This window comes from Tamandua tetradactyla, chromosome 11 (assembly GCF_023851605.1).
Source record: "Tamandua tetradactyla isolate mTamTet1 chromosome 11, mTamTet1.pri, whole genome shotgun sequence".
NCBI classification, from domain to species: Eukaryota; Metazoa; Chordata; class Mammalia; order Pilosa; family Myrmecophagidae; genus Tamandua; species Tamandua tetradactyla.
The window spans coordinates 78,392,974-78,407,241 of NC_135337.1; the positions used below are offsets into that span (position 1 = coordinate 78,392,974).

The following is a 14,268-nucleotide window of genomic DNA, read 5'->3' on the forward strand; positions in this document are numbered from 1 at the left end:
ATAAGAAGAAAACTGGTGTCAAATTTAATTCCATTTTTAGAAAGACCTATATGCTTAACTCTATGGATACAAAGGATACTTGCCTGTTAGGTGGGAAAGAAAGTTGGAATGGATGGCAGTCATGTCATATGGATTGAGCAGTTATCATAATTAATGATTCCTATGGAATTGTAAGATTCCCCTGTGGGGTTGAAGATAACTGAGACTATATGGATAGGCAAGCTAAACCAGAGTTATTACATAGAGGATGATTTGTGCCATGATTTGGGATGATAAATATATTATTCAGAGAAATTTATGGGGAATTTTCCTAGGACTGGGACCAATTTTCATAGTGAATTCTAGTAACTATAACTTCTCTTTAGCAGCCATAAACACTATATACAAATATGTATTAGAGATCCATATATACTTGTTAAAGTTCATATGCATATAAGAAATCAAACTTCTAATTGTGAAAATTATTCTCTATTCACTTGTCCCCAAGCATTTATGTTGCAGGAAAATGAGACGATTATAGCAGCAAGGAGAAGAGGTATTTGGCTGCCAGTGCAGATGTCAAGATCTTTGCAATCCTCTCCAGAAACACATATACTGATCCATTTGGCAAAAGAACATCTAAAAAGGACTAATAGACTAATTGGATTCATTATTGCATCTGTCACTGGAATCATTGGAAGCATCACAGTGGCTGCAGTCGCTGGAACAGCATTGCAACAAACTATACAGATGCAGCATTGTTAGAAAAACACCAGTGAACTGTGGCATAGACAATCTCATTGATGAGCAAACTAATAATAGACTAAATGATATAGAAATGACATTGGTTCATATTGAAGATCAAATGTATCATTTAAATTTTTTACAAAGTTTAAAGTGTAAAAGGAATGAGAGCAGTTTTTGTATTACCCTCTTTTAACATATGGCCTGTCTGAAATAGAATGGGAAAAGGGAAAAGGCATCTTTATAAGGCTTTCAGATAGTTTAAGTCCTGATCTTAGAATTACAAAAAAGGGGTATTAGAATGTAAATTAGAATAATCTACATGTAGCCTATGGAGGTAATGTTACACAATCACTTACCCAAGAGCTAAAAAATCCTAGGTTTGGGGCTGTTTATACTTCCCTTCCTCCTCAGCTGTGTTTAACAACAAAGAAAAAGGTGATTCTTGCAAAAACTCGTTGGCTCCCTCCTGAATCAAAGTCAGAGAGCTTGACTGGCAGCCAATGACGGGTAAGACCCTTCAGAGCCTAAGGGCAACCTAAGACAGGCACGGTCACCTCTGCTTATAACAATGTGATTCTTGTGAATCAAAGTCAGAGAGCTTGACTGGCAGCCAATGACGGGTAAGACCCTTCAGAGCCTAAGGGCAACCTAAGACAGGCGCGGTCACCTCTGCTTATAGTCACCCTAAAAAGGTGATTCTTGTTTTCCTCGGTTTATAAAATAAAAAGGGGGAAATGTAGAAGCCAAGAGTTTAAAGCAAGACCTACAGAATTTGTTGCAAGCTGCTGGCCTCAGGATGGCCGTGGTAAACTGTGGAGATTGTTATGTAGAGCAATCTGGGAGGAAGAGAATGTTTACCCAAAACAGTTATGTTAAGTATGAAGAACACTGTGAGATAAGAATCTTGCTCCCTCAGGAAATGCCTGCATATCTATTGACATCCTGTGGTATATAACAAGGATCTGGTTGAGAATAAAGTTGTCTGAAGTCTGTCTGAAGTAAACTCACGCTTCAGACCCCCTGAGCCCATCTGTGTCTTTCTTTCTTTCTTCCTTTCTTTTTTTCTCACCATTCCTTAATATCCTTCGAGCTCCGTTTCAATAGGAAGCAACACACCCCCAAGAGAACCTCTCTTGTTGCTCAGATGTGGCCTCTCTCTCCAGCCAACACAACAAGCAAACTCACCACACTCCCCCTGTCTACGTGGGACATGACTCCCAGGGGTATGGACCTTCCTGGCAATGTGGGGCAGAGATCCTGGAATAAGCTGAGACTCAGCATTAAGGGACTGAGAAAACCCCTAAGAATGAGCTGAGACTCAGCATCAAGGGACTGAGAAAACATTCTTGACTAAAAGGGGGAAGAGTGAAATGAGACAAAATAAAGTGTCAATGACTGAGAGATTCCAAACAGAGCCAAGAGGTTATCCTGGAGGTTATTATTACGCATGAAATAGATATCGCCTTGTTAGTCAAGATGTAATGGAGAGGCTGGAGGGAACCGCCTGAAAATGTAGAGCTGTGTTCCAGTAGCAATGCTTCTTGAAGATGATTGTACAATGATATAGCTTTCACATTGTGACTGGGTGATTGTGAAAACCTTGTTTCTGATGCTCTTTTTATCTACCTTATCAACAGACAAGTAAAACATATGGAATAAAAATAAATAATAGGGGGAACAAATGTTAAAATAAATTTAGATCGAAATGCTAGTGATCAATGAAAGGGACGGCTAATTCAAAGCAATGTATGAATTTTTTTCTGTTTTCTTTTTCTGAATAGATGCAAATGTTCCAAGAAATGATCATGATGATGAATATGCCACTATGTGATGATGTTGTGAATTGCTGATTATATATGTAGAACTGAATGATCAAAAGTTAAGGAAAAAAATTCCATCACAAACTTTGTGTGTATTGAATGTTAGGGTATCCAATGAGATAATATGTAAAAACATGATACAAAAAAAGACACATTAATCTATACATAATATATCTTTTGCATGCACATACATATAGTTTTGTTAATATGTCTGTAAATGCTAGTCATTCCCAGATGCTTGAGGATGGGTCCAAAGCATTCTTTATGCATTTAATAAAGATCCAGAAAGTCCTGGGTTCAAATCCAGACTAATCCTTGACCTGAGATCTGGGTAGTTGATTCCTTTGGTGTCATTTTCTTCATTTGAAAAGTGGGAAGAGCAGTGACAATCTCTTAAAGTGTTCACAGAATTAAATAAGAAACTATATAAACTACTCTGTAGAATACATAAAGGGAACCTAGGTTCTCACCATCATTAGAAGACATCACGGACAGCCTCTCCAGAACATCAGCTAGTTCCATCCCCCTACCCCATATTATCAACAACCCTTTCCAACATGGAAAAGTTAGAATGGGCATAGCCCAAATACCCCTAAACAGTGGGAAAAGGGCCAAAGGAAAAAGTGGAGTTGTAACAGAGGAGATAGGATTTAAACAAAAGCATATGGCTGCTGAATCATTATATTGAAGTCATTGGGTTTTTCCTACACCATGTAACAAGTACAGATACTCCTGTAACTCTGGGGAAATAGGCCAACTCTTAAAGCTGAGTTCTTTTTGTGCTTCTGAGGCAATCATTGTCATGAACGTGTGTCTCAATAAACTCCAGGTTCTGCAACTTAAAAGACAGCTATAGAAATATTCATATTTGGAGAGAGCATTATTAACCTCCAGGAGAGAAATGTCACCTTCTCAGCACTCCCCAAAGACCTAATTTCTGTTAGTTTGGGGCACATTTCTGGAGGGCATGGGCCACAGTGTACTCAGCATTGTAGACTGTGTAACTGGAGTCAGACATGGGCTTCTTAAAAAGATGCAGAGAAACAGCCACCAAAGAAGTATTCAGTAGGTCTCCATCCAAAAGTTCACAGTCATATTCAGAAAATGAGACATCAAAGTAAAATAACTATGGTTTACTAAAGAAAGCATCTTTTGGGTATTTAGCAGAGCTAACTATAGAGAACGTTTGAAACCAGGATTTCATGGTTCTGGCATGAAAAGCCAGAAGTCCTATGGGAAGACTCAAGCACGAAGTGTTTCCCACAGGTTAAAACCACCTTCCATGTGGTTTTAGTATTCATTGCAGCTATACTGAGGCTTATCCGAGAACTGGTGTCTCCATAGAGAATAGTCACATTTACTTGGGACTCTGATGCCGGAGAGGAAAATCCATTTTGACAACAGTTGGAATCTCTTAGAAACAAGGCATCCTGTCCATAAAGCCTGTATAGATATTGTGCCTGACCATTCCCTCTCACAAGTCCCTGAGGAACTGTTTACCTTTCACATCATCTGAAATAAACAGCTCCATCCAGGTCTAGTCAAAATGCAGCAATAACTCCACCATACCCAAGGCCAGAGAAGCATCTCTGAAGGCCATTGGATATAGAGATGGAAACAGACCTTCGATCTCAGGGACAAGTCAAAAGGACCATAAGTGATCTAAACGGGAAGAGAGAAGTAGGGTCCATTTTTCAGTCAATGGAGGCAATGTAAGGGAGGCCATTGCTGTGTAATAGACTACCGTTAACCAGTTACCTTTCCATTACAGGAAAAAAAATGCTGTGGTTACTAAACAATATACCTATAAGGAGAAGTGAGAGAGGCAGATGTCTCCATTCCATTCTCGATTTTCCATCAACCCTCTAAGAACTATCTGGAAAAGAGTCACCCTTGGATAAAATCTCAGGAAAGATCTCATGCTTTTTAAGTAACTTCCTCTTGATAGAGACTTCCCTGATGTTTTTTCAGACACTCAGAAATCCAGGCCAGTTTCATTTATAGGGTCTTCATATTATGGCAAATCATTGAGAAAGCAAAAAACCCAAGATAACCAGGAAGAAAGACAAAGGGAAGAGGACACATTGAACCCCATCAGATCAGGAGTGATCAGTTAACATTCTTTGTTTAGTTTAAATAATAAAAGGACGAGCATTGCCTAAGAAAGCTTTTTAAGGCAATAAACTTCTGGGATTTGATAATTACAAAAATTTATCTGAAAAAAATAAGTAAGAAAACATTCTGGGCAAGCTATTTTTAGCAACAAACCAAGTAATTGTGTGTATGGGATTTTTATTTAATTCATTGTATTATTCTGATTGCTTCTGGAATGGCTGTAAAGTTAAAGTGAGATATGCCATCGAAAGCACAGTACCTGGCAGAGAAGGCTGCTCCATATAGAACGGTCATGAGGCTATGAGAATTAACACCCAAGAGCTCTCACCCAAAGCCAGCTGCGGACATAAGTGTTCCCACCAACTTTCCTCCCTATCTAATGAGGAAGATATTATGATGTCCCAAACTGTACAGAAACTCTGAGGATGGTAAATACTCCTGTCTCAAAGGACCCACTCTCATGTACGCTGACCCTCAACACTGTGCCCCTAACTGAGATGTACCCTGGTGATTACCTACCAGAGAATTAGGTACTAGGAAAAAGCCCTACTTATATGATCATATTTAATGCATACAAAAGGATGAAACTGAGGCACAAAGAAGTTAAGTGACCGTACCCCTAGCGGGGGAGCTAGAGTTGAAACCCAGCTCATCTGCGCTGTTAAACACAGCACACCACTGCCACTGAAATAATGATGATGGCAACTAAATACCTGCTGTTCCAGTTTGCTAGCTGCCAGAATGCAACATACCAGAAACGGAATGGCTTTTAAAAAGGGGAATTCAATAAATTGCTAGTTTACAGTTCCAAGGCCGAGAAAATGTCCAATTAAAACAAGTCTACAGAAATGTCCAATCAAAGGTATCCAGGGAAAGATACCTTGCTTCAAGAAGGCCAATGAAGTTCAGGGTTTCTCTCCCAAGTGAGAAGGCACATGGTGAACACGGTCAGAGTTTCCCTCTCAGCTGGAAGGGCACATGGTACACACGGTACCATCTCCCAGCTTTCTCTTCTGGCTTCTGGTTTCATGAAGTTCCCCGGGAGGTGTTTTCCTTCTTCATTTCCAAAGGTCACTGGCTCATGGACTCTCTGCTTCATGGTGCTGCAGCACTCTCTGCTCTCTCCGAACCTCCATTCTCTGAAACGTTACCTTTTATAGGACTCAAATTTATCAAGACCCACCCAAATGGGTAGAGACATGTCATCACCCAATCCAGCTTAAAAACCACTCTTGATTTAATCACATCTCCAGGGAGATGATCTGATTAGAGTTTCAAACATACAGTATTGAATAGGGATTATTCTACCTTTACGAAATGGGATTTAGATTAAAACATAGCTTTTCTAGGGGACATATGTCCTTTCAAACCAGCACACCTGCTCAAGGCAGAAAGTACTTAATGTCAAAAAGAAAAACAAAATAACGACCATACCTTCCAAAGTACCCACAATAAGACTGTCTTATTTCGTAGTTGGTTTACATGTTTGTCGTAGTTGGTTTACATATTTGTCGTCTTATTCCCCTATTAACACAAACTGTTTTAAGAGTACATCAAGCAAGATAGAGCGTTTTTGTTAACTAGCCAAAAGGTAGCAGAAATATGAGATTAAGGTATTTTCCAGTGTCTCTTACCAAAGTCAAAACAGAATCTGATAATAATTTTGAGATTCCTATAGCTTTCTCCCTGCAAAGACACCTTAGCACGCCAAGGAATAAAGTGGAAAAATCTAAAAGGCTCAGATAAGAGTCACAAATGGCTGTCAGTAAAGTATAGGGTATAAGATACTTAACGAATCATGAGAAATTCCTGATTCAAGTTGTAACTGGAGAATCCACAGTGAAATGAAGAACCCAGAGCTCCCTGTGCCTTAAGGAGTGACAGAAACGGGAAGTTACAGATTTGAAGCTATCTCTGTTTTAAGAAAAGTCTCCCCTTTCTTAACTTTTGATTACCACTAAGCAACAAAGGAAACAATGGCAGAAAAAGCCTAGGTGATGTGTTCAAGAACACTAGCCCCAGAAACAACAAAGCCAAGATTCAAACTTCTATTGGTTGAACTCCAAGCAGAACTTATTAATACACCTCTAAATGGCCTCTGAATTTGGAGGGCTGGTGTTGAAATAATAAAATCAATGAACTATGAAAAGGAAAGAAACAAACATAAAAACCAATCACCTTAAGAGCAGAACAATCACCTATAAGCATACACAAAGGTAAATGACAGAGTATTTTAATGAAATCTATAGGAAAACAGAAGAATCTCACTGATTCTGTTTTTTGGGTAAGGACAGGGTATTTTCCCAGAGGAAATGGGAACTCAGCTTGTCAGCAGAGAAACCATCACAAAGACCAGATTTGAGAAGGATGTTTCAGGCCTAGGGATGTCTTTAACGTCTGATCTTAGCAACATGAGGCCAAATCATGGCACATAATACCAAAAAGTCCACAAGGCAAGAATACTGTTTGTACTGCCTTTAATTGCACAAACAGACCAATCATTTAAACAAACAACTCTTGAGCACACATTATAGGCTGTCAACTATAGGCACTGGGCAAATATAAATGAATATGACGTGTTTTTCTTTCATATGTTATGATAAGGCTAGAGTAGTAGGTGACAGTAGTTGTTGTCATCTTTATTTTTATTATTATTGACTTGATTAATGGTAGTCAACCTAATGAATGCTTACTAATTTCTAAGTATGCTTCATGGGTTATCTGACAAACATGCTTACATTAATTTCTTAAATTCAATCCCTAGGATGTCCTAAATCTGCACTAAAATTCTGAAATACCTGCCTAGTTCATTAACATTCAGGTTAAAGTCTCTCCTCTCTTCTCAAGCTTTAAATACCAAACAACCCCTCTATCCTCCTCATTCACAGATGCTCTCCTTGCTCTTACCTGCACTGAAAAATAGAAGCTGTCAGAAGAGAATCTACTGTTGCTATCTGTTCTAGTTTGTAGCTGCCAAATGCAATATACCAGAAATGGAATGGCTTTTAAAACGGGGAATTTAATAAGTTGCTACTTTACAGTTCTAAGGCCAAGAAAATGTCTCAATTAAAACAAGTCTATAGAAATGTCCAATCAAAGGCATCCAGGGACAGATACCTTGGTTAAAGAAGACCAATGAAGTTCATAGTTTCTCTCTCAAGTGGAAGGGCACATGGCAAACAGAGTCAGAGTTTCTCTCTCATCTGGAAAGGCACATGGTGAACACGGTCAGGGTTCCTCTCTCATCTGGGAGGACACATGGAGAGCATGGCATCATCAGCCAGCTTTCTCTCCTGGCTTCCTGTTTCATGAAGCTCCCCGGGAGCATTTTCCTTCTTCATCTCCAAAGGTCGCTGCCTGGTGTTCTCTGCTTCACGTGGCTATGTCGTTCTGCTCTGCTCTCTCTCAGAGCTCTCATTCTCCAAAATGTTTCCCCTTTTATAGGACTTGAGAAACTAATCAAGACCCACCCAAATGGGTGGAGACACATTTCCCCCAATTCAGGTTAACAACCACACTTGATTGGTTTACATCTCCAGGGAGATGATCTAATTACAGATTCAAACATACACGATTGAATAGCGATTATTCTGCCTTTACAAAATGGGATTTATATTAAAATATGGCTTTTCTAGGGGACACATTCTTTCAAACCAGCACACCACATATGTCTGCTTTAGCTCCTGTTAATCCGTAAATATCTTGAGAAAAATATCTTGATAAAAAGCCATGTTTTCATCCTGCTCTAACAGATTATAGATTTGAATGAGGATTTTAATGAATCCATTAGATCAGGTTTAAAATATGGCTTTTCTGGGGTACATAATATTTTCAAACCAGTACAGCCGTGTTTCATTTTCATTCATCTCAAGATATTTACTGATTTCTCTTGCACTTTCTTCTTAGACCCGCTGATTTTAATAACCTCCATTTACTGTGAATTTCCAGTTCTCTGCCTGTTACTGATTTCCAGCTTTATTCAGTTATAATCAGAGAGAGTGCTTAGTATAATTTCAAACTTTTAAAATTTATTAACAACTGTTCTGTGCCCCAGCATACATTCTCTCACGGAGAATGTTCTATGAACACTTAAGAAGAATGCATATCATGAATAATATATATTATATAATATTATAATAATGTGGTTGATAAAAAGGCCATGCTTCTGAAGATCGTCATCCTCTACTCTTCTACAAAGGTTTCAATATTCCATCACTCTCAAGTCTCAGACCTCTGAATGCTTCTCCACTGCTCAATCCATCAGCATATATTCTTTGTATTGAATTTTCCCTTGGACATATTAGCATGTTTAATATCTTGAAGTGAAAAAAACCTCATTTAATATCCATACAGTCCAGTGAGATAAACTTGTGGTAAAGCCCGTTTTCCAACTTTCAGCAGAGCACATGCAGTGGACAATTAAAAAGATAGAGAATAGGAGGTGGAGAGGATACCGATGAGAATAAGCAGCCTGAGTACACAGAAGATGCACATCTGGGTTTCACAGAAGAATGCATCTACACAAGCCGGTCTGAGAACTGCAGGAATCTCAGAAAGAATGGTTGATGTGGGCGCTACAGGAGGGGACGTGCATGGTGATAAGGGTGAGCAGAAAGCCATCCTGTGAGGGCTCCTCACCTGACATCTGTGGGCCTTCACTAAGCTCCTCCAGAACACAACTCTGGGCTCTGGCTTGCTGAGCATCTCATGGGAAGGCACATGGCAACTGCTAGACCCTGCATCTCCAAACACCTGGGTATCCTCTTGGCTCTGTCAACTCTAAAACAACTGTCCTCCAAGCATCTGCATCAGCACTGCGCTTTCTCCAAAATGTTTCTTCTTTTAAAGGGCTCTGGTAAGCTAATCAAGACCCATCTTGGATGGGTGGGGGGGTCACATCTCCATCTAATCAAAAGGTCACACTCACAATGGGACATGCCACATCTCTGTGGAGATAATCCTATAAAAAGTATCCACCCTACACTACTGAATCAGGATTTAAAAAAAAAGGCTGTCCCAACAAGATTAGATCAGGATTAAAACATGGCTTTTCTGGGGTACATAAAATTTTCAAACCAGCACAGTTGTGTTTTGTTTTCATTCATCTCAAGATATTTACTGATTTCTCTTGCACTTTCTTTTTAGACCCGCTGATTTTCTTATTAACCTTCACACATTTGTGAATTTTCCAGTTCTCTGCCTGTTACTGATTTCCAGCTTTATTCCATTATAATCAGAGACAGTGCTTAGTATAATTTCAATCTGTTAAAATTTATTGACAACTGTTTTGTGCCCTGGCATATGGTCTATCCTGGAGAATGTTCCATGCACACTTAAGAAGAATGTATATCATTAATAATGCTGCTATAAACATCGGTGTGCAAACGTCACTTTGTGTTCTTGCCTTCATTTCCTAGTAATGGGATTACTAGATCATATGGCAATTCTATACTTAGCTTCCTGAGGAACCACCAAACTGCCTTTCAAAGCCATAGCACCATTTTACATTCCCACCGATAGCGGATATGTGTGCCTCTTTCTCCACATCCTCACCAGCACTTTTTGTTTTGTTTTTTTGATAATGGCCATTCTAGTGGGTGTGAGATGATATCCCATAGTAGTTTTTTCTTCTTCTTTTTTAAACTTTTCTTTTCTTTTTTTATTTTTTAAATACATGGGCAAGCACCAGGAATCGAACCCATGTCTCTGGCATGGAAGGCAAGAGCTCTGCCACTGAGCCACTGTGGCCCACCCCTCATAGCAGTTTTGATTTGCATTTCCCTAACAACCAGGGAAGTTGAGCATCTTTTCATATGCCTTTTAGCCATTTGTAGTTCCTCGTCTGAAAAGTGTCTATCTGTTCATGTCTTTTACCCATTTTTTAACCTGGTTGTTTGCCTTTTTGTTTTGAGTTCTAGAATCTCTTCATATATTCTGATATTAAACCTTTATCTAACGTGCGGTTTCCAAATATTGTCTCCCATTGCATAGTCTCCCTTCTTACTGTCCTGACAAAGTTCTTTGATGTACAGAGTATTTAATTTTGAGGAGACCCCATCTATTTATTTTTTCATTGCTTGGGCTTTGGGTGTAAAGTCTAGGAAACCATCTCCTATCATAAGATTTATAAGGTATTGCCCTATGTTTTCTTCTAAAAGTTTTACGGTATTAGCTCTAATGGTTAGACCTTTGATCCATTTCGATCCATTAACTTTTGTATAGGCAGTGAGAGATGGATTCTCTTTCATTCTTTTGCATATGGACATCCAGTTCTCCAAACACCATTCATTGAAGAGGTTGCTCTGTCCTAGCTGGGTTGGTTTGACCACCTTATCAAAGGGGGTTAGTGCTTAATTGGTACAGTTTCTGTTTGGGGTGATAGGAAAGTTTTGGTCATCAATGACGGTGATGGTAGCACAGCATTGTGAATGCAATTAACACCAATGAATTATAGATTTGAATGACAATAAATGGGTTAATTTTAAATCGTACATACGTTATTAAAATAATTTAAAAAAACTCATACGCCTGTGCAACACAGTGAACCCTATAAACCACAGACTACAGTTAATAGTTATAATAACATTGTTTCATCAATTGTAACAAAGGCACCACCCTAACGCAAGTTGTCAATAAAAGGGAAAACTATGTATAGGGGGAGCGGTATATGGGACCTCTATATTTTCTGCACGATTTTTCTGTAAACTTACAACTTCACTAATAACTTTTTTTTTTCTGCATGGGCAGGCACCAGGAATCAAACCCGGGTCTCCAGCATGGCAGGCAAGAACTCTGCCTGCTGAACCACCATGGCCCGCCCACTAATAAATTTTTAAAATACAAAAATAAAGCTTAAAAAAAAAGGCAATTATTTCATATACACAACACCAAAAGCAAAAGCTATAAAAGAACATATGATTAGTTGGTCTTCATCAAAGTGAAAATTTGGGGCTTGATAGGACACCATCAACAGAATTAAGATAAAACCAAAAGAATAGAAAATACTTGCAAGTCATATTCCTGGATTCCTTTATCAAGAATATATAAAGTACTCCTACCATTTAAGGATAAAGGACATAAACCTATCAGAAATTATTAAACAACTAGAGCAGACTTTTCTTCAGAGATGATATATGGCCAATTTACAGATAAAAAGATATGCAGCATTATGTGTCATTAGGAAGATGCAAATTAAAACAATAAGATATCAATTCACAGTCCCTAGGATGGCTACAAAGAAAGATAAGTGTTGGCAAGGATGTGGAGAAATGTGATCCCTCATATACAGCTAATGGGAATGCAAAATGGTGCAGCCATGTTGGAACACTTTGACAGTTCCTCAAATAATTAAACAACGAGTTAGCATATGACACAGTAATTCCCTTCCTAGTTACCTATCCTAGAGAAATTAAAACACATCCACACAAAAACTTGTAGATGATTGCCCACGGCAGCATTATTCGTAACAGCCAAGAAGTAGAAACAACCCAAATGTCCATTAACTAATGGGTGAAGAAACAAAATGTGGTGTATCTACACAATGGAGTACTACTTGGCAAAAAAATGGATGAAATTCCGACAATTTGCCAATTGGTCAGAATTCTTATTAATTATAGGGTTGTGGTACCTTTTGCCTATTCTGTCATTTCTCCACTTACAGTATATCTGATAAATAATGCCATGTGCACATTTTGCAGGTTTACTGACATATAAATGACACATAATATATGGCACACAAAGTAGATCATGAGGACTTACATGCATGAAAACACTATCGCCATCAAGTTATGAACTTCTTCCTCAAGATGCTCACGTGACCATCTGCACTCCAGCCCTCTTTCCACTCTCCATCTTCCACGACGAGTGATCTGCCTTCTCCCACTATAGTTTACCGCAAATTTCCCAGGTTCTAAATGGAATCCAGAAGAATGTCTGGCTTCTCTCCCTCGGCATCACTATTTTCAGATTCTCCCATGTGGTGGTGGTTGCCACGGTCTTCTTTCTCACTGACGAGTAATTCCACTGTATGGGCATACCACCATATTTGATCCACCTACAGGTGGGCACTGGGGTCCTACAAACAGGCTGTGATGAGCATTCACGTGCAGTCCAGAAGCCATGATGACTCTTGTTTTCATTTCCCAGCTGCCAGAACGGGTGGGGTGGCTGAGAAAGGTACTGCCTCACGGCTTCCCAGGCTGCGAGCCGCTTCCTCCCGCTGTCTTGAGCTTCCTTGGCCTGGCCACACCCGACCATGCACGCGGCAGTGTCTTCTCCGGTGGCGTCCACCTGCCGCGTCCAGTCCCCTCGGCTTAGGAGAAATCAGCCCTGCGGGCAGAGGCCCCTCATCGGTTTGGGGGCCTCACCAATAACGTCCTCAACGTCCACGCCCACAGGATGCCTTCCATGGGGCACGACTCAATCCCCAACAAAAATGGAGTTATCCTTGACCTCTGTCCTCTTCCTTCGCTTCCATGGCTATAAAACAAAGCATTCTTAACTTGATTTAATTTCAATTTAAAGCACATTGGGGTTCTCTGCCCGCTTTGCTAGGACCGTTTTTCCAGGCCCAGGAGGCCCCGCTGTCACGTGCCTACCTAGGCGCATGCGCACTGCCCCATGCCCCCCACCCGCGCACGGAAAGAACTGCGCCTGCGCCCGCGCCCACGCATGCGTCCGGCCAGCACCTGCGCTTGGGGTGTGGCTGTGTCCCTAGTGACAGGTCGCAGCTGAGAAGCCACAAGGTTGAGTAGAGGGAACATGAGAATTATGGGAATTAATCATGAAATAGAGTGTTTGAGAAAAATATTATACGCTTGTGGAAGATGGATGAAGTGTTCTTTTTTTTTTTTTTACTTTTTTTAAAATTTATTTATTAAAAAATAAAAAAAGTAAAACAACATACATAATCAGTAATTCACAATATCATCACTTAGTTGCATATTCAGCATTTCTTAGAACATTTGCATTAATTCAGAAAAAGAAATAAAAAGACAATAGAAAAAGAAATAAAATGAACACAGGGAAGAAAAAAAAAGATTATGCCTACCATACCCCTTACCCCTTGCTTTCATTGATCACTAGCATTTAAACTAAATTTATTTTAGCATTTGTTCCCCGTATTATTTATTTTTATTCCCTCTGTTCTACTCATCTGTTGACAAGGTAGATAAGAGGAGCATCAGACACAAGGTTTTCACAATCACACAGTCACATTGTGAAAGCTATATCATTATTCAATCATCCTCAAGAAACATGGCTATTGGAACACAGCTCTACATTTTCAAACAGTTCCCTCCAGCCTCTCCATTACATCTTGAATAACAAGATGATATCTACTTGATGCATAAGAATAACCTCCAGGATAACCTCTCCACTCTGCTTGGAATCTCTCAGCCATTGACACTTTGTCTCATTTCCCTCTTCCCCCTTTTGGTCGAGAAGGTTTTCTCAATCCCTTGATGCTGAGCCTCAGCTCATTCTAGGGTTTTTCTCAATCCCTTGATGCTGAGTCTCCACTCATTCCAAGATCTCTGTCCCATGTTGCCAGGAAGGTCCACACCCCTGGGAGTCACGTCCCACGTAGAGAGGGGGAGGGTGGTGAGAC

General features: G+C 39.7%; 1 protein-coding gene across 1 annotated transcript in view; it reads right to left on the reverse strand.

Annotated features, from left to right (window-relative positions):
• LOC143650394 (uncharacterized) overlaps window positions 1–13,263 on the reverse strand; it is a 123,154-nt gene extending 109,891 nt beyond the window's left edge. The window contains exon 1 of the mRNA XM_077121150.1: window positions 12,420–13,263. Within this exon, the coding sequence (XP_076977265.1) occupies window positions 12,420–12,425 (6 nt within the window). The 5' untranslated portion in view covers window positions 12,426–13,263. The remainder of the gene's footprint in view (window positions 1–12,419) is intronic.
• Window positions 13,264–14,268: the final 1,005 nt, after the last annotated feature.